At 53.1% G+C, this 20,242-nt stretch overlaps 6 protein-coding genes across 6 annotated transcripts; 2 read left to right on the top strand and 4 right to left on the bottom strand.

The window, feature by feature from the left end:
• Positions 1–206: 206 nt before the first annotated feature.
• On the bottom strand, positions 207–2,801 carry J4E84_008973 (uncharacterized protein; the record flags this gene model as incomplete). The annotated part of the gene is made up of 3 exons (XM_049391539.1): positions 207–1,717; positions 1,765–2,466; positions 2,516–2,801. 3 exons carry the CDS (start codon positions 2,799–2,801, stop codon positions 207–209), a joined length of 2,499 nt encoding a protein of 832 aa, XP_049240667.1.
• Positions 2,802–6,044: 3,243 nt separating this feature from the next.
• Positions 6,045–8,567, bottom strand: J4E84_008972 (uncharacterized protein; the record flags this gene model as incomplete). Its single annotated transcript, XM_049391538.1, has 1 exon — positions 6,045–8,567. The coding sequence occupies one exon, from the start codon at positions 8,565–8,567 to the stop codon at positions 6,045–6,047; it is 2,523 nt and encodes an 840-aa protein (XP_049240666.1).
• A 268-nt stretch (positions 8,568–8,835) lies between these two features.
• Positions 8,836–9,496, top strand: J4E84_008971 (uncharacterized protein; the record flags this gene model as incomplete). Its single annotated transcript, XM_049391537.1, has 2 exons — positions 8,836–8,878; positions 8,937–9,496. 2 exons carry the CDS (start codon positions 8,836–8,838, stop codon positions 9,494–9,496), a joined length of 603 nt encoding a protein of 200 aa, XP_049240665.1.
• Positions 9,497–9,635: 139 nt separating this feature from the next.
• On the bottom strand, positions 9,636–12,302 carry J4E84_008970 (uncharacterized protein; the record flags this gene model as incomplete). Its single annotated transcript, XM_049391536.1, has 5 exons — positions 9,636–10,194; positions 10,249–11,031; positions 11,078–11,193; positions 11,244–11,522; positions 11,571–12,302. 5 exons carry the CDS (start codon positions 12,300–12,302, stop codon positions 9,636–9,638), a joined length of 2,469 nt encoding a protein of 822 aa, XP_049240664.1.
• Positions 12,303–12,742: 440 nt separating this feature from the next.
• On the bottom strand, positions 12,743–14,023 carry J4E84_008969 (uncharacterized protein; the record flags this gene model as incomplete). Its single annotated transcript, XM_049391535.1, has 4 exons — positions 12,743–13,425; positions 13,474–13,726; positions 13,776–13,800; positions 13,854–14,023. 4 exons carry the CDS (start codon positions 14,021–14,023, stop codon positions 12,743–12,745), a joined length of 1,131 nt encoding a protein of 376 aa, XP_049240663.1.
• A 1,348-nt stretch (positions 14,024–15,371) lies between these two features.
• On the top strand, positions 15,372–16,192 carry J4E84_008968 (uncharacterized protein; the record flags this gene model as incomplete). The annotated part of the gene is made up of 2 exons (XM_049391534.1): positions 15,372–15,592; positions 15,646–16,192. 2 exons carry the CDS (start codon positions 15,372–15,374, stop codon positions 16,190–16,192), a joined length of 768 nt encoding a protein of 255 aa, XP_049240662.1.
• Positions 16,193–20,242: the final 4,050 nt, after the last annotated feature.

Here is a 20,242-nt window from a genome sequence, read left to right as displayed (position 1 = left end):
TAACGAACCATCTCACGTCAGCTACCAGCAAGAGCGACATCGCGCGCTCACGTCATCACACATGCAGATCGTAAGACCAGTCTTTGAACAGAGAAAGCAACACTCAAGGCAAACAGCCGAGCGCAAATAGATATCATCTCTACATAATATGTACTGAAAGAAAAACAAGTCCTTATTACCACAACGCAAAGGTCACAACACCCTGCCTAGTGACTCTTCCTCTGCGCATTAGCCAACGCACTATTAAGCGCAGCCGTAACATCCACATGGAACAGCGGCCTGTTCAGCCCTTGAACAACCGCTATCCGGCCCCTATGTCTAGCATCCTGCGCATCTGCGTGTCCATACGCCTTGCTGTGCTCCAGCTGCTTGGTGATACTACCCGTCTCGGAGCTATCGCCCGAGTCGGGATGCGCAGCCTCAATGTCGCGACTTCGTACTTGCGATAATGTGCGTTGTGCGAGGAGGTTCTCGCGTGCTTCTGCCTCTGCGGCGGCAGAGTCCGAGCCGCCGATTTCGGCGACGCTGAAGATCGGTTTCCAGCGGTGGGTGATGCCGCTATCGGGCATCTCAGGAGTGTAGTAGCCGAAGCCGGCGGCGGCGAGCGAGCGCTTGGTCCAGCGGTTGTTGATGTTGCAGAAGTGCCAGTCGACGGTGTCTGGGGCTGCGTACTTGTCGAGCTGATTCCTTACATCGATCAGGTTTTGAATTGAAGTAAGATCGACGTTGTTAACTGAGGAGAAATCGAGGATGATAGCCTTGAGCGTGGGTCGGTCGTCGGTAATTTGGGTATCCTTGCCACGGCGAGGGCCAGGGTCGTTCCATGGGCGGTCTCCCGGTCTGTTGTAGGTCGCTTGGTTCGTACGGCGCGTCTTCGCGAAGATGATGTCGGTGAGCTGGTCGAGGTAGTGGTTTGCGTTGGGGTAATTGAAACCTTCGCTGAATCGGTAGATGAAGATACCTGGGTAAGGGTCTTCCAGCTGAATGCTTGGGTTGGATCCGTCTTTGTGATCGATGGGTAGGAAGACTTCACGAACAGAGTGCTCTCCCTCCGAGGGCTTTTGCCGAACACCAGGCGGCGACATCTTGTCTTCTTCGGTTGGGTCCAGCAGATGGTCGCCAATGACGGAGTGAATCTTGGCCCTACCCATGAAGCGGCCCTTGGCCTTGAAGAGGCGGAAAGCAAACATGCCTGCTGAAACTGACACCGTGACGAAGATACCATTCTCAATGCTCGAGAAGACAGTGACGAGAACACCAACGAAGAAGATGATAACTTCGAGCGGTGAGATCCTCCAGAATTGGTATACAGTGTTTGGTGGTGTAATCAAGTCCAGCACTGCGTGGATGATGACTGCCGATAGCGCTGCGTTGGGAATGTACCAAAACATAGCTGGGAGTGCGTAGATGGCGAGTAGCACTACGGCGGCCGTGATGACACCTGCAAAAGGCGTGCGCACACCAGCCTTGGACTTGATGGCAGTACGTGAGAAAGAACCAGTCGCGGGGTATGCTCCCAGGAAGGGGCCGAGGCAGTTGGAGACACCAATGGCTACGAGTTCTTGCGATGGGTTGATAACGTAGTTGTTCACACGTCCGAAAGACTTGGCGATGGAGATGTGCTCGATGAGGAGGACGATGACTGTCGATGGGAGTTCGGTCGCGAAGGACTTGATGATGGGGATCGTAATCTTGGGCACGCGCGCGTGTTGGAAGCCTGGAAATGTAAGTAATGAGTTTGACCAAGTTCAGGAAGCATCTTACCTCGTGGTACAGTTCCAAGGGTTTTGATAATCGGCTTGGTTCCGTTGGCCCTGTGCTCTCGGTTTGCCAGGTAGCTGAATAGAATATACAGCAAGATGACGAACACCGTTCGCAGAGTGTTGATGAAGAAAAACAGCTTGGCGCGGGTAGGGAAGCGCTTTGCTAGCTGACCGCAGGTAAACCGGATGGCATATAGGAGGAACAGGCAGGTCAGGCCGAACGATGCGTTGAGATCGGTTCGTCCAAGGTACTTCAGCGAGTTGATGACCACTTTGTACGTGGGGTCCCTAGTCGAGAATCCCGTGATACCCATCATGGCAGGAAATTGCCCAGCAGCGATACTGAGCGCAGAGCCGGTCATGAAAGCCGAGATAGCAGGCAGTGAGATGAGGTCCACAATCCACCCCATGCGGACAAGACCCAAGAAGAGAACGATTGATCCGGCAATGATGGCCAAGGCGGACGCGATCATGTCTCGTGAGATGTCTTGGCCAGCAAGTTTCTCTTCCGCAGACAACACGACGCCGCCCGTGACTGTGGATAGAACGGCAACGGGTCCGATGGTGATGTCCTTCGAGGTAGCGAAGAACCAGTAAATGAGTACACCCATGAAGGAAGAGTACAATCCGAATTCGACTGGAAGCTCAGCGAGCTTCGCATAGGCCATACCCTGAGGAACTACAACAGCGCCCACAGTGATACCTGATAAGAGTTAATAGCTAGACAATGATACTAGTAAGATGTAACGTACCAGCAACAAGATCTCCGATCAACCATTGTACGTTGTATCGGCCTATCCAGGAAAGGAACGGAAACAAGCTGGAGCAGTACTCTCTCAGCTCGTGACCACTGGGAAGAGTGTCTTTGATCCATTCTTTCGCGGTAGGTTCTTCCTCAACATAGGTGTCTGCGGAGTCGATGGTGAAGACGCTTTCGCCTCGAGTTATGCGTTCCGAGCCAGTTTCATTCCGGTAGTGCAAGTCGATGCCGAACACTTTTGCTAGGCCTTCGCCAACTTTGCTGGCTGTAGAAGCCATTGTTGCGATGAGAGGTCTCCAACGCGCTCGAACGAAGATGCACTGGATCAGCACTGGAATGCCACGTGCCTGAAATCCAGTACTAAGTTTGACAAGACCGAATAAGCCTTAGAAGCAATGACAAGAGCTGACGGACGTCCGAAAGCTTATCTATGCGGTTCACCGAACGGGCGGGTGTGAACAAGCACAGCGCAAGCAATTGGAGGCTTGGAGTGAAGCGCACGCGGTCTCTCTGGGACGAATGGCGGTGGTGCTGTGCCGGTCTGGGCTGCAGGATCGGCCTGTGAGCTTCGAAGTCAAGGTAGCTTGGGAAGCTTGAGTGCCCTGGATGTGGGAAGGACCGAAGCCTTTACGACGCCTCGGGATTGCTTGATATGACGAGAAATTGCGTGATCGCTTCCGTTACTGGATCGGAATTGGTGTTGACGTACGCTAATAGTTTACGCGCAGTCGGGGGAATGTCGAGGCAATAAGGCCACTGCTATGATAGAGAGGATGAGATGGGTAGGAAGTATTTCCAAGCAAAGCCCGAGTGAAGGGATCTGACAAGTGACATAATGCCCTGATATGCCGATCAGATCTAAGTGATTATTAGCGACCGTGACGCTTTTCGCCGCGGTACCGGCAACAATCTGATGCTCGATGGGTCGAGCTTGCAAGGGTGTGCGGGTGCGGCGACAGGGATGGGGCGCGAAGGATGTGATGGTCGCTGACGGTTCGCACTAGTGTCCAATAGAGATTCAAGGCCGGAATTGCGTGCTCGGGAGCAAAGATGTCGACTTCGGTGCGAGTACGCCAAGTGAGCTTGGAAAACGGTTGAGGTGTGGCACAATTGGCACACCAAATCCTTCCGAGTAATCGTAATTGTATTCCCAGCTGACGTGCGGCTACATCATGTGTATGTCTTGAGCAACCACGCTGAGCACAGCAGCTAGCCTGACGCATACCTACAGTGTGTGCGACAAATTAACTCTGCGTCAAAAGATCCTCCAATGGTAAGAGGCGGCATTTTCAGAACTCCGAGGCTCTTGGTTGAGCGCAGTCGTGATGTCGCGAAATAGCATCTGACGTCATGCTCTGGGGAAAGCCGGCTGTGCGGGTACGTTGAGACGGCACTTGGATCCTCGACGGGAACTTGCATCCAATCCAGGGCAATTCTCTCAGCCTACCACGATAAGCCCGTGATAGAACCGGCGCTGTTTGTCGTGAAAAAGATGTCTGTGGGTGCAATTAAGGTTCTTTGCAGGATGCCAGCCCGCACGTGGGGAAAACTGGTCCTTACTAAGCGAGCAGCCGCCACTTAAATATGGGGTGTACGTTCTTTTAGGAAGGCTGGACACAAGAAGTGCATACCGCTTTTGTCCATGCTCAAAACTCAGCAAAACACAGTTGATGGGTTTTCACGATAGCTCTGCTCTAGATTTCCATGAGTGGGCGGCGAGCTATGCCGCTCTGATTGAGATGCACACCTCAAAGATATGGATGCGTTACTCCAAGAGGTGCTGCGACCACATCAAGCTAGTCTCGCGCGTTCGGCGTCAGCGCTTTCCGACTTCCTTCTTGGCTGACCCTCAGTCCTACGTACTCGGTTTCCACCGCTTGCCCACCTCAATTACTTTCTCACGACACGATGCCTCCACCCAAAAGGCCCAGGACTGAGTCGGGTCAGTCCCCCCGTCCGATCTAGGCCGATGTCGTCATGCCGTAATCCGAGAGATGTGCCCGCTCGAAACCCACTGTCATTAGAATCTACGGCGCATAACGTCTATCACAAGAGATAGTTCATGGCGATCCTTCTAAGAGTTTTCAGGGTCTCCCCACACTCATGCAATGAAGACACTAGACAGTTGTGGTTGTACATCTTCTACTAGCCTGGAGTCTACGACACAGCATATCTAATGAAGTGAAAGATTTGATATTAGTATAGCTTACAAGCTACCTGCGGCGAAGCGGTTTGGTTATTCAATCTACAAGCCTCGTATCCATGAACAGCTAGACTCTGTACCCAAAAGTATCCAGATCATCATACTACACGAACCAAAGGATTGATTTGCCAAATACCACTCCCACTACAACCGTCTTCAACTCCATATCTCGTCCTGAAACAACTACGTCCTACCAACGCTCATCTCTAACCCGCACATTTTCCCCCACCATATTCTCTACCAACGACACCCCATCACCGGCACCTCATCATGTAACCCAACACTCTCATCCGTCCGCTCATTGATAAGCTTCTCAAGACCATTAAGCAAATGCCGACATTGGAACAAAAACGCAGCCGCCGACTCGGTACGCGGAGGAGAGTAACAATAGTTCACTTTCATCAGTCGAATAGTACGAATAGCGTCGCGCTGCTGAAACGTCAGAGTCCAGAGGAAATGCTTGAAGCCACGATTGTGGTGGGCCCGGAAAGTGTTTAATTTGAAGGGTAGCCATGTTGTCTCGGATCGCAATTGTCGCGAAGTGGCTGTGAGCGCGAGGAAGTGGTGTGGTCGATTCCAATCGTCTTTGTTGTAGGAGGACAGTTGGATGGGAGGATGACTGGACATATTATAGCCGTGGGGACGACTTTCTGTACGGATTTCATGGCCGCCTAGTACGTAGACGTATATTTGATTACGTAGCTCAGCTGGGAGACGGAGAAGCGGAGATTCGCGTTGGTTGCGAAGGGTTCTGCTGATGTCAGTCTGGGTCGGCGAGGTGATGGGGGTGTTCTCAAGAGCATACATTAGTTCGCACATGGATGCAGCGGCCTCGGATCTTATTTGGACGTAGGCCAAGGTTATAGTTTGAGGTGGTATATAACTTGAGAGTGTGCGGTTCAAAAGAATGAGCAGTGAGCGGACGACGCAGGCTTACGAGGTAAACATAGCGGTAGCCCGATTGAGTAGCGGTGCTAGTTCAAGAACGTGTGCATTTTGATTCCAGTGAATATGTGACTGTGCGCCCAGGAACTAACGTCATTCAGCATCAAGATGAATATATAGGCCGTTGGGTATCATCGAAAATGTGTTCAAGTCTGGTACAGCCCTCTACCAGTATTATAAAGATCGTAAGCTAGGAACTAACGTCAAGGTGACTTCATTTTGTACTGCACATATAAACATCCCGTGCACGAAACGGTGGCAGACACGTCCAATGCTCGGTACCATTCCATTGCCGCAACAAAGCGACCAACTCGTCAACGCCATAACAAATGCACTCCTCTCCCTCCCGTCCCGTTCTCCACAACAGAACCACCTATCTACCACTCTTCCTCGCCTTCTTCGCCCGATCATAAGCATTCTTCTCCCTCCCCTCCTCACCCTGAATCTCCGCCACAAGCCTCCTATACTTCGTCTCATACGCCTTATCCTTCTCCTTCTTCTCCTTGAGCGTCTCCCTCGCAATAAAGTTGGCATCCTTGCGCAACTCCCTAAGCGCACCTTTCCTCTCGCGCTTGTACTCCTTCTGCAGCTTCTTGGCTTCCGAGCGCTCCTTGTCTGGGTCGTAGTGGCGGTTGGGATCGAAGGATTCTTCGAATTTGGGAATGCTGGATTTGATGGGGAGGGGGCGGTGGTGGTGCAGGAGGAGGGGTCGTCGTTTTGAGCGCGCGAGAGAGAGGCGGGCGAGGAGGTTTTGGTGGGTGGAGGTTTGGTTTGCGGATTTGAGGGGGGCGAGCAGCGGGGTGAAGATCTCGATGAAGGCGGTGGAGGCGCTCCAGAGTTCAGCGGCTGTGATGACGTTCTTGCTATGGGCTGATAGGAGAGTGGGTGTAGCATGCTCTGATTTGAGAGACAGTCCGGTGTAGCGGATGAACTCCGGGATGTATCGCTTGGATAGCCTTTGGTATTGGAGACATAGCGCACCGATGAATGCACCGGTTGCAACATCTCTAGTAGAGGCAGGTGAGGTGAGTCCCATCCAACGAGCCATGAGAGTGATGGCGGGAGTGACGACTTGGTGGAAGTGGTCAGAAGTGGGGAAGATGGAGCCAATAGCTGCAAGTAGAGCCAGATCGCCTGGAGTTGGGTCATTTGATACCTGAAGCTGTTTCAAGTGTTGTCGGATTTTGGTGGCAATCTGAACTGGGTATGACCGTGTCATGGAGTGAATATGGCGGATGATGGCTTCGATGACAGCCAGCGACGCAGCTGGTGTCTGGTTCGATAGGTAGGAGACGTGATCAACAAGTGCGCATGCGAAGTCGGCAAGCTTGTGCTTGTTTTCTTGATGCAGTCCAGCGTGGTAGAGCGCACGTATCCGCTGAATGACAGTGGAGGTGTCGTTGGGAGCAACGTCCTTGAAAACCTTCAGCAGCTCTTCGTGAGACCGCGGGCACGCGTATGTAAAGGCCAATTTTGACGAAGGCTCGGCAGCAAGTGTAAGCACGCCGTTCACAGCCTTGGGCTGTTCTTTCCGCTCTGGCATGACGTGCTTCAAGAAGTCTGCATCCTCTTCGTCCATGGCCATGGTGTCGTCGATCGCAGAGCCGGCATCAGACTCATCATCAGACATGTCTGCTTCCGAGTCGGTAGCCACGAGATCGTCGTCCATGATGAAGTCGTCCTCATCCTCAACGCCTTCTGGTCGCAGCTGGCCTGGTAGTTTCAGACCGAACTCGGCAGCATCGTCGGCAAGGTCGTCTTCGTCTTCATCTTCATCCTCCTCTGACTCCTCGACACCATTCTTGCGTGGCTCTTCGTCATCGCTGACTGGCTCTCCTCGCATCCTCTTCAACCGCTTCTGTTCGAGCTCCTTCAAGCGGTCGGCCTCTTCCTTGGCCTTCTCCTCTTCCGTCTTCGTTCGCTCCGTCGGCTTCGCTCGCTCATCTTGCATCAGCAGACGCACGCGCTTATCGTATTCTCTGTCCTTGTCTTGTTGTGTGGTTCCAGCGAGGAGCGCGGCGCGGTCGGCGTTCATGCCAAACTCGTTGACTTGGGGGTCTTTTGGCTTCTCGGGCTCGGGCTTCTTGTTGATGTGTCCTCGCAGGGCAGACAGCACGTCGTTGAGGTCCTTGTCGAGTTCGTCGCGCAGCTCATCGTCGTCCTCTTTTTGCGCCTGGCGCTCGTATTTGTGTTGCTTTGACTTGGCCACGACTTCCTTCATGACCTCTGCCTTGCTCTTCTTCCTCTCTGGCTGATCTGCAGCCGCTTCGCCATCCAATTCGCCGTCTTCATCGTCATCGTCTCTCCGCCTCTTCTTCTTCAAGAAGCCATCTTCGCCGTCGCTTGAGCCAGCAATGCTAGCCGCGTCGTAGTCTTCCTCTCCAATCTCGTCGTCAAAACGAAGAGACTGTCCGCCGTGGGTGAGCTCCACCTCATCGGCATCGTCCTCGAGGTCAAACACATTGCCACCTCTCTTGCGCTGCTGTTCCCTCTCGAAGCGCGCCATTTCACGATCCTCCAAGCTCATTGTCGGGTCATCTTCGCCTATCCGCCTATCCAGGATGCCTCCGACTTTGTTCTTGCGATGCATCTCCGGAAGCAGCGACTTCCTTCGTGCCTCTTCGCCCGCGCTCTTCGTAACGCCAGGCCGGCCGAGGATCTTCTTGGGGGCATTCTCAGCCTGCGCAGAGACGTACTCATGCTTGTGGGGGCGCGCAAGGTGCTTGAACTCGAAGGGATTGAAGGATTCGCGAATCGAGGCGAGCGCAGAGGCTTTCCGTTCGTGGTGGTCGGCGTTTTTGGATTGCGACTTCTTCTGCTTCTTCGACTTTTGCGGGCCGGTGATGCCCTGTTCGCGCAGGGAGGCCTTTAGCCGCTTCAGCTGGGACGGCGGCATCGTTGTGGGTATCCGAAAGCCTGGAGACCTTCCGATAGAGAATTCGGCGTTGCGAGGCTCGTGGGCGGCTCGAGATGGTCGACCTGAAATTATTTCGAGAGCCAAAACTTCGGGCATGGTGATCCTGGTCTAGCGCCACCTGTGAGCCGCGCCCCACTTTCACACGCGACGAGCGCCATGACTGCCCGCGCGCAACTGCCTCGACGACCGCATCATGCTTCCAGCCTCGCCGCCATAGGCCTCACGTCATGACCAACTATCCCTCACTATGGCATCCAACATCCCCGACCACTGGCTCTGGCTCGGCCTTGGTACAACTCCCTCTTCCACCAACCCATCAGCCCCGCTAACCACATGTGCATCTCCCAGGCGTCTTCACCTTCATAGCCGTCAAGCAAGTCTCCCACGGCCTCAACCACATCCGCACCCTCACCGAGATCCGAGACCCCCAAAATATCCCCCAGCAGCGCCGCGCCATCCCCTCCGGACCGCCCACCCACCAAGAAGATGCGATTAAGACAAGCTCCCTCTTGACACTGGCGACGAGTCACAACAACGATATCCGCGCCTCGGCTACTAAGATCCTATGTACACGCTTCTACGCCTCCAAGTCTGCCAAGGACCTGCTTATCAAAGACCTGTATTGTGCAGACGGAGAAGTACTGCATCGCGCCCAGTTGGCCTTCAATCTGCTGGGTGACATGGGTGTCTGGAGGGATGATGCGTTCTTACCCAACAACAGGTTCAGGTGGGATGTCGTTCAGCAGCCTGGAATGGGGAGTGGTTCGCAGAGGGATCTCAGGAGGAGACGGAGAGAGGCCATGGTGATAAGTGATGGTGAAGGGCTGATCGGAAGTGACGATGTCTACATGAGGGAACCTGAGGGCGAAGAAGAACATGATGATGGAGAGTCCTTGTTTGTGTCTTGAAGAGGCCAAGTTATGGATACGGTGTGGAATACGGATTTTGATACCCATCGATGTTAGAATACATCTTCTTTTCATGTTGTCGTATTACTGCCCCGAGTCTCTATCGATATACAACAGCGGGCGCGTCTTGTAAGCCTGTCTATCGTCCGTCTTCACTGCGTCCAAACCCTCTAAACCCTCCGACATCTCTTCTGAAGAACTTGCCAATGTTCTTCAAATTACTCTCCAGGTTTGCGCCCCCATCAGCACCTCCAGCCTGCTGCTGCTGACCCGGCGCAGGACTACCGAATCGATCAACACCATCTCTGGCCGCATTGACAAGCATGTTACCCAGACCTGTTGCGTCAAACCTGCCTCCACCAAGACTTGGTGTGCCCATCGTGCCCATCACACTTCCCGCCGCACTCCCAACGCTACCTCCCGTCTGGATTTGCAGTGGAGTAAGGAAAGGCGAATTCTGCACCAGGTTTTCATGGTTGGGCGATGCGCGGAAGGCAGAGAAGAGGTCGAGGAGCTGAGTTTGCTCAGCCTTGCGAATGCCCTTGAGATCCATGATCTTCTTGAAGTTGGTGTCCGATTTGTCGGCAATGTGGATGAGGTAGGCTTGTACGAGGGCCTCTGGTGGCGAGGGGCGGACTTGGAGTGTTTTGAGGAGGGGATCGATCTTAGACATTGACTGGTTTACACGTTTGATGAAGCTGATGAACAGATTAGCCTTACGTTACGCTAAACAGGAGGGTCTCGGAACATACCTTGCTGGTGGTGCTGTGCCAGGCTCTTCATTGAGCGTGGGTAGCTCCGTGAAGCCTTTCTTCAGCACGTACGAGTCTAGCAGCATCTGCTCCGCGCCAACTTCGGAGATCGGCTTGCACTGCACTATGTTCGCAATGTAGATGGAAGCCATTAAGTCGACAAGGTTATCGCTGAAAGCTCGCGCATATTGCTGTTTGTGAAGAAACTTCAGGATTTCTCCAGATCTCTCCTTCACGTTACGCAGAAGCTCTCCCACGTAGGAACTTTGATCGCCAACGCTCTCGAGCTTTGCCCAAGGCGTATTTCGCATCTCCCTCCAGCTAGGCTCGCACGCGATCTCCACTTTCCGGACAAGCATTCGGACTGTCGCACTAGCGATACCCATGAAGGCGTCGGCCTGGCTCTGCAAATCGACCTTTTCCTTGAACTCTTCATCTATGCGACCTCTTATCTTCTCTTCCAGTTGGTTGCAGGTCATGTAACAATAATCTGCAGTATTGAGAATGAGGATGGCGTCTTCGACAGATGGTCCTTGTGCTCCTGCTTTCTCACTAAGGAAGTAATACAGCACTTGCTGGCCATACTGGTCAAGGTACTTGGCAAAAGTCATAGATAGCTCCTGTAACCTCGTTCCAGTCGAGAGTTTGGCGCATTGCGCCAACGTCATACGATAGAATTGGAACAATTCTGTCGACGAGGGTATTACAGCTTGATGCGAGAAATCCTCTTCTGGATTGCGCAGGGGTTGTTGCCGATACTTTGGCATAAGGTTGGCAAGTTGCCTACAGAGTCAGCATCGTGTTCGACAGACATTTGCGTGTAACCTACTTGTCTTGAGACTCGACCCAGAGGCTCATGTAGGGTTCAAAAGCCTCAGAGATGGCCTGACTAAAGCCATGTGGACGGTCGTCCTTAGAAGCGACTGTGTCCATCGAAGAACGTGACTGCTGGGGAATGAGTACGTGTTCCAATGTGATAGACCGTCTTCACGCACCTCGTTGGAGAACCGCCTTTCCAAGCTGTGTTCGAAGTCCAGCGTCTCCTGTAAGCACGAAAGGAGTAGTTCGACGTCCAGACTCTGCCCATCGCCTCTCCGTACAGCCTTTTGTAATATAGACTTGAAGTCTTCGCGGGTTCCTTCGCAGAACGAGTTGGCCAGCATCTCGTTTACTCTCCAGTAGGCTGGGAAGATGGAAGCGTGTTCGACATCATATGTTTTCATCATCCGGTTGAACCAGCTGTATCTTCGCCCGATATTGTCCAAGGATCCAGCCTGTTGTTATTAGCGGGGTGTTGCCATGTACAGATGCGAGTGGCTCACCTCGTCATTGCCCCGGAAGACCTGGCGGTACTCGCGAAGCTGCGTATTGCAGTACCAGTTGATAAGCCGTGTGCGAGCGTGCTCTCCGAGCGCGTCAATGACCAGACATGCTTCCGCCAGCATGCCTTTCCGTTGGGCTGTTTCGCCCTTGGCGAATGTCACTTCGAAGTCCTCGCAGACCTGCTCCAGCAATTCGCCCTGCACATCCGCCACGTTGCGACTCAGCGTTGCGATCTGGTCTATCGAGCGATAACTCTTGAAGTGTGCCACGAGCTGTATCACAGCCTGTAGAAGCTGTGCGCATTCCCGATATTGCCGCGACTTGCTGAGGCTCCGTAGTTGTTCGTATGCCGTCGTCAGCATCTGAAGGCGCTTTAACGCCGTCATGGAGAGCGTCAGGTTCTTCTTGGTGCTATCCAAGCGCTTTATGTCTGCAGTCATCTCGGTGATGGTCTGCTCCGTCTGCATGGCCCGCTCTCGGACGCTCTCGATCTTCTTGAAGAGGTCAGCCAGCTCTGCCTTGGCGGCCTGGATGCGCTGCACGCTGTCGGCATCGGCAGTGGACTGTGAGGCGACAACGCCCGCGATGTCTTCGTCGAGGTCATGCTGGTAACTGCGGAGGGTGTCCGACGTGGCAGAAACGGACGAGAGCGCGGCGGGGTGGGAAAAGATGGCGTTCAGGTGATCGATGGGGTCGTATGAAGCTGCATTGAGCGTCAGCGCGGAGTCCATGCTTGTGGGTGTTACTGGGACTGCGTACTAGATTCCAGCGAGGTGGAGGGCGCAGGCATGTGGTTCGGCGGGCGTCCGCGTCAATGGCATGCGCTCGCGGTACACGGTTGCAGTCGTCGCAGCGGCAAGGAAGGCACGGCCGGGGTGTAAATTAAGACGAGAGATATCCTATCTATCTAGGACGCAGTACGCACAGTTTGGTATTATTGGCAATTGCCTGACGTCCCCCATGCCTCACAAGCCAATATCCCACGCGTCCTCAATCAGGGTCCCGTACTCCGAGGTCCGAGCTCATCGCGCTAGAGCACCCTGACGTGTGGTAACATCGCCTTTGAACGTATACAGAGTACAAACACTACACTCATACACACCACAGTCCATAAATACATTTGGATACCACTTAATTTTTAAACGTGGGGCTTACCACTACGACCCAGGCACTATTGCGGGAATAGACCCAAGAATCCGTTGTAGACTAAACTGCGATCTTTCTGTGTGAGCGAGCTTGCATCCCCTGTGCCGGTCCAATAGAAGAGTCCACCTAGTCCGTTTTGACGCACGTAGTTGGCCTTCATCCTGACTGTGTGCGGGGTATCGTATGTGACCAGGCCTCCGTCACCACCAATGCAGTAGGCTGCGCCCAGCTGCTCGTCTACGTGCTCTTCCGCACCCGGACGTGGTAGATCTCGGTACTCGAATGTGCCCTCCTCTCCTGCCTGCCCAGAGAACGAGTGGCCTATACCACGGGTTCCGGTGAAACTGCGGCCATATGCTGGCACACCCATGACAATCTTGTGTCTTGGGACACCTTGCTGCATCATGTACGAGACAGCTGAGTGGCACGATATTGCGGCCTCGGGACTGTGCGGAATGTGTGGTGTGAAGAGTTGAGCTTGGTGTCCGCACTTGCTGACCCACGGTCCAGAGTAGTCGTAAGCCATAAGGTTGATCATGTCCAGATAGTGCGAAGCATGTCCCAGGTTGATGTGTTGAAGGGCCCATTCGCCCGCTGGAAGTGCTGAAGAGAGAGTGTACTGAGGGGCTGGCAAGTACTGGCGAAGTATAGCCAGAAGAGCGATGTAATCCTGACCTTGGCTGGCATCTGAAGGGTGCTCCCAGTCGACTATTGCATGATCAGTAGAGGCTCTTCAACTTGGTTCGTAGAACTGACTATCGATTCCATCGATTCCAAACTGCTGTACCAGTGCCAGCGACGACTGAGCGAAACGCTCACGGCATGCAGGGTCTCGAGCTACACCAGCAAAAGGCTCACTGCCTTTCCCGCCTCCACCGACAGACAGTACAACCCGTAGTCTGGTGTATTTTCGCTTCAATAGAGCAAACGAGTTCAGGCAGCCCTTCGTTGCAGGAATGTCGTCAGTGCCTGGAACCTCGATTTGAGCATCCGCCCATTCATCGCTCAGCTACAACGCGAGTCAGTCGGTGAGACTTCTGTACATCTGACATACTTACGTAGACAGTTCCATCATCTTTCACCCTGTGACCGTATTAGCCCTATCACCCAGTAACTCTATCCAGCACCTAGCGTACCAGGCAAACGCATAGAAAACGTGCGAGATGACATCGTAGTTCAGCGACACGGGTGGTTGGTCGCGATAGATGCGCCAGTTAGGATAGTAAACTCCGTTCCAGTACATGGCTTGCAGCGGTGTAGAGAAAGTGGTGTCGTGACCAGGCGGGTTGAAGTAGTGTCGGCTCATTTTCGGTCGTCGTCAGCTACAGCCTAGCTCGCTGCACGTCAGAACACCCTGCAGGTATAGGCGGGTACCCGGACTTTGAAGGATCAAAGTTGGACGGATATCGGAAGCTCCTTTTCGTCTTGGTTTCGAGACTTGGTCTTGGTAACGAAAATGTACAGGTATGTAAGTAGTTCAAAAGAACGAGTTGTGTGCGTCGAAGATTATGTGGCTGAGAAGTTAGTAGGCAAGAGAAGGCGAAGGAATAGGTCGAGATTGTCCAGTGTAATTCGAAGCACTTCTTGCTTGTATATGAATACAAATGCAACGCAATCAATAGTGGCACCAGAGGCCATCGGTGATGCAATGCTTCGGATGATCGTCTTGAGACCGACGGACCGCGCAATCATCCTAGAAAGGACGAAGGTTTCCATGCAGGCCTTGCTATAGTGGCTTCACTACGGATTAGACGGTGAGGCCCAGTCTGGCAACTGATGGACTACAAGTAGACACTAAACTGCTACCCCAAGCATCCATGATCGCGTGAAGCAGGCCTGTGTCGCGTACGAGGTTGCAATTTTCCCAATATTTCGACGTCGTAATGTGGGCCTAGTGCTTCGAGAGCAAAACGATCAAGTCCACCACAGAACGGTTCAGCTCTACCCCATAGCAGCGGGAGTGCAAGGACATAGTGACGCGAAACTGGGTATCGAAGCAGTCAATATTGAACCGAGGACAATTTCTCAAATTATTGCGGAACACAGACGGAATATTGACTGCTGATTACACGACCAGGAACGGCTTTCCGGATCCTTGTGGGGAGAGGGCATGACGCAAGCGGCTAGAAGTATAGCAGCCAAGGAGCATCAAACGCCGTGTTGCATGAATGGTGACTAGGTGGAGGGACGACCCCGCACGGGAGCAAAACCTGGAAACGATCATGACTGCGAACGCGTTGATGAGAAATCACAGTTCCTGCAAAGCGTATCTACGGGCCGAGAAGAGCAAAGTGAGCACCGTGAAGCGTCGTATGCGTGGGGGTCTCAGGGTTGCACGATCGGTTCGACGGCACGCAGGAAACGCACATGTAGTGGGTAGATCAGGGTAAGTCGAAGGCCGAGCGGGATGTAACCGCCATGTAATACGCATCCGGTAAGTTGCAGATGTGGATGCGAGAGTACGGTGATCGCCGTCGGGCCGGAACAATGAACCTCAGCACTAGCGTCCACGTGATTTCGCGACCCTTGATGTTTCGAGGTTGGTGATCGCGCGGGCTCCAGCGACGTCACAACAGCAACACAGCACCCCAACCCCATCCTTTTGCGACTATCGCATACTACTCACCCACATGAGGTAGTCAGAGCGCGCCGCGATGACTGAAGTTATGAACCCCGTACCAACGCCCGCGCCTGAACCGAAGCCGATAGAAGCTCAGCAGCCACAATATACATTCAAGTTCAGCGAGTTTCTTCGGCGCGAATATCGCTTCGGCCTCAGTCCCGACCGTCCAGTATGCAAAGCGTATCTTCAAGGCCACTGTCCCGATGGGAACAGGTGTCCAAACAAACACAACGTCTCGTCATCCTACAACAAGTATGCGGATTCGTAATTGAGCATCTATTCACTCGTAGACTAACAACTTCCAGTCTCGTATGCAAACATTGGCTGCGTGGCTTGTGTAAAAAGGGCGAAACATGCGAGTTCCTCCACGAGTACAACCTACGACGAATGCCCGAGTGCTCCTACTACGCTCGAACACAGACGTGCTCTAACGGTGACGACTGTCTCTACCTCCACATCGACCCCGAAGCCAAGCGCCCATCCTGCCCACATTACGATCGAGGCTTCTGTCCACTAGGGCCATACTGCGCACTCAAACACAACAAGAAGGAGAAGCTGTGTCCTTTCTACCTCTGCGGATTCTGTCCCGAAGGAAAGGGCTGCAAGTACGGTGCACACCCACGGTTCCCGACTGAACTCAAGAAGCCGGAGGTGCGCGTAGAGAAAAGCCCTGAGGAGCTTGAGGCAGAGCGGATAGAGCGAGAGCGCGAGATGATGAGGAGAGAAGAGGAAGACCGCGAGCGCGACGAGAGGAACGGCCATCAAGGCGGTCGCGGCTTTAGGGGCAACTGGGATCGCAAGAAGCGCGGAGGCCGGAGGGGCAGAGGTGGCAGAGGACGTGGGGAATACTGATTGGCTATCTGCTGGCTCAATGGAGCCTCGAATGCTACAAAACGCCCTTCGTTCGGGCGGTGGCCGACTATCGCGCCCGGCGCGTATTGGACACAAGCCGGGAAGTTTGAGACGGAAAGGATAGTGATACCCCCCAGGCTTGATTGTGGTATCAAGCGCTGAGCAACAGAGGGCCTAGCTCGGATGGTAGTCAGTGATGCCGGTCTACCATCTGAGTAGGCTATCGAAAAGAAGGTGTAAGTGGACAATCGCGCGATACTAGTCCAGCAGAAAACCACCGTCGGAGCGAGATCTTCGACCCAAAGAAAAGGGTACGGCATACAGTATTACTATTACATTGTTTCAAGTCACTTCTACTTTCGATAGGTACCAAATGATTATTTCATGACCGAGATGACCCTCCAGAAACGATCTCGACAACGCCTCAACGATTACAGCTGCTTCTTGACCGAACCGAGCCATTCTGTTCCTCTCCTGCACCGATGTGCTTGGGCTCCTGTTGTCTGCAGTTTTTAGTGTTACTCACGCTCCTCATTCACTTTGTCTTGACTGGACATCTCTTCTGCACCGTCTAGAACCGCATGACTTTCATCAAGTCATCATGCGACTGCTGGGATGCACGGCGCACACTGGGCATCATGATTTGACCAAGTAGTATTGGTTATGAACAAACAGAAGCGAGCGTTGAGTATCCAATCCGTAGGCGGGATTAGAAAGAGAAGGTCGGCAAGCACAACCGTAGCTTGGATGCGCGCACAGGCGTTTGGTCTGTTTGGTTCATTCTCTAGGCAAAGAGGTAACGGCCCGGTCTGTTGATTCTTTCGTAAACCCCGTGTTGTTGCGCATACTGGGTTTGCAGACGGCGTTAGCCTGTGCTTTGGGGGCCATAGGCGAAATTTCTGGTTGTGAGCCTGTCTTCTCCAACACGTCTGTCGCAAACGTATCATGCTTCATGATTACCCCTGGACAAGAGTGGTATGCAAGCCAAGGTCGAGTCTCCTGGACGCTGCAGGCGGAGGACTCCGAGCACTGGCCTTGTGGCGTCAGGACGATCCAAAGAGAGTACCGTGAGCCTGTGCACCAGCCTCACGGTAAACATTTCCACACAACATGTGGAGATGAAACAACTAGCTGTCCTGACCAATAACTCAGCATGCTTAGCGCAGATCTTTCCAGAACGGCTCACGGCTGTTTGGTGCGTGCGGTGTTGCCTTCACTCGAGTAGTCTCTAACGGCGGCCGTTGAAGAACGTGATACGGAGCTGAGTTCGACAAAACTCGCTGCGGGCCAGATTCTGCTTATGCCTTCAAATACTGTTGACCTTTTGGCTAGACAAAACAGCGACGACATGCGTCTGAATTACAAGTTGAATGCGACTAGGCACCGATGCCGGATACCAACGTGCCGCCCACGGGGGTTGAGGCCGCCCTGTCGGCGGGAGAGTGGCCTCAACACGCACCACTGCTTGGCTCAGCCTCCAACAATCCTACACGCGACTCTGTTTCCATTCTTTTTCCCGTTAACTGCTGGCTTTGTCTCTCCCATTCTCAATCATCTGAGGTACCTGGAGTCTTCATGATCACGAAAACCCATACGCCAAAACCACAATGTGAGTACACGTTCAAGTCGATCACCCACACTCTTCAGCTTGATCACCTCGTTCATTGACAGCTCGTTCAAGACGTAGCTCATACATCTCCAGTGCATGCAGACTAAGACGACCCATCGATTGACGAAACCCGCCCATCGAAAGCGCGAATACTGAGCTCGCTTCAGTCTACTCAACCGCGCCTCTGCCTACCTTCAGGGATTTGCTGCTTTCGACATACGATCAAGCGAGCTTTCCACCAATGGTACTGGAACAAATCAGCATTTTCTCAGCGGTTACCCGCGCGCCTTCTCGCACTGTCGCAACTTGAAGCAACCTCGCAACCATCCAGCAATGCTGTGAAGGCGTGAAGAGATGCATCTGGACGCATCAACCACACACGACACTTAGAGATGCGCATATTTGACATCTTGTCCCAGACACCTGCGAGTCATTATAATTGTGCGCTGTAACAAGACCCCTGACGCGGTCTTCAAATGCCATTGCTAAAGGGTCTCCAGAACCCGACGCATGAGGCTACAACGGGATGGATGCAAGACGACACGAATATACACACATTGAGACGTTTTGGGACATTTGATAGCCTTGTGGCTTCACATGTGGCTTGCTCACAAAAGTAATATCTACGGCTACCCTTCTCCGACCGTATCAAGCCCTTGACGCTAGGTGCATCACACTGCCGAGTGCAAGCGTACCAATTGCAACAGTATACCACCCTCCTGTTCACCCTACATGCGCCCCGCATCGGCGCGTCTGTCCATCGACCGTTCTTTTATTACAAACTGCCCCGAATGCTTATCTCAACCGCACACCTGGGCATCGGTTGGTCGCTAGAGAGAGGGCGTACACTGCGACGCCGAGATGAAAGCTGCGTATGGACGAGTGTATACGCATTTATTGCTGTGATGAAACTGGAGCAGAAAGCATTTGGCTGGCTACGTAGATAGCAGGGAAAGGTGTAAGGCCTAGCATGGTTGCAGCTGATTGCTGCTCATACTCGTCCCGCAGCCAGCTTGCGCATTGTAGCCTCGAATAAACTCGATAGTCCTTGCTGCCTAATGACTACAAATAGTGAGAAGTTCCACCAACAAAGTCTCCAGCAGAGTGTAATGCTGAAGTACTGGGACTACGACGAAGTCCCCGGTGTCATAGGTACCGCTGTTGAATTACTGGTGTAGGGGCTGCGCGCGGTACATAGCACTCATGAGGGTGTTGCAACCAGATGCTGAATGGGCAAGCCAAAACGGGCGTCTTAATGTCGCTTGGTGGTATCGCATCATGCGTGAAGGTGCCAGACTTCGCACCCATATACTAATCCGATTACCATCGCATTTCCTGTGAGCAGCAATCAGTCTTCGACTCCAGCAGTTCATAGATCGACTGGATAATATTTCCTGCAAAGCCAGAATAGTGATAATTTCATCGTGTCGCGCGGATCTTGCCCGTCGTGCCGAAGTCCCTCACCTGGGCAGCCTTGGCACACAGCGCCAGTGCGTTCTGGTCTCCCAGCAGTCCGCCTCTGAACTCTCAGACCCCCATCACCTCCCGTACACCTCTTCTTACTTTCTATCTCTTTTTTTGCTAGGCTTTTTGAACATCATTATCGTACCAAGCACTGCTTCTCGCCACGCTGGCTCAAGCACATACCTCCCCCAGCGTCTGTAATGGTTGGAAAGACTCTTCCATATTTTCGATTAGCACCAAAGCAAAGCAACGAACGACTACTGTGCCGGAAATCTCAGTCTCAGTACGGAACGCTCCCGAGGTCTGTAAGGCTCGAGCTGTCAAGTCTCGGGGCGGGTGAATCCCTCCTTTATACCTAGGTAGGTACCCACCACATTTGTCTCCGTATTGCGCTCCCTTCCTGAAAAAAAGCTGACAGGATCTCAAAAGCCGACTTTGGATCCTTCCAGACTTCCATCCCCACGCACACTAGCAGCGCATGCTCCGCCGAACGTTACGCGACCTTGCCCACGACGCGAAAGCACCTACCTCTTCCGGTACAGCGTGTAATCGACCCAAGAAAACCCCACATACAAATGCCGCGCAAATGATGGTGTACCATGGATGTAGCACTATTTCTAGCTCAGTGGCTAGCTTAGGCGATCAACAGGGGCATGCTGTTCACGAGCACAGTGGCATACTCAGCGTGTGGGGAGTCTATCATACAATAACGGTTCACTCGATGGTTTTGAAAGCTCTACAGGTCTCCTTCACGCGTTTGAAAAGCTGGGCTATCCGCTTTTGAACTTCACTGTAGCAACTCTACAGACTTAGAGGACCAGATCTTACATTTATACGCGTAAGATAGCGGTTCAGGGATGCTGTTGGAGACGGCATCGTGTGAATACAAGCTGGCCGCGAGGGGATCCATGAGATGAGCTACGAAGCGCAGATCGTGGCTTTGCGTTGTCGTTCGTCTTGTTGCCCAAGCCTCGTTG

This window comes from Alternaria hordeiaustralica (genome assembly GCF_023758085.1).
Source record: "Alternaria hordeiaustralica strain BMP 2776 chromosome Unknown scaffold_25, whole genome shotgun sequence".
Taxonomy (NCBI): Eukaryota; Fungi; Ascomycota; class Dothideomycetes; order Pleosporales; family Pleosporaceae; genus Alternaria; species Alternaria hordeiaustralica.
Note: the sequence above shows the minus strand (reverse complement) of the source record. Positions and strands in the feature narration are given on the sequence as shown.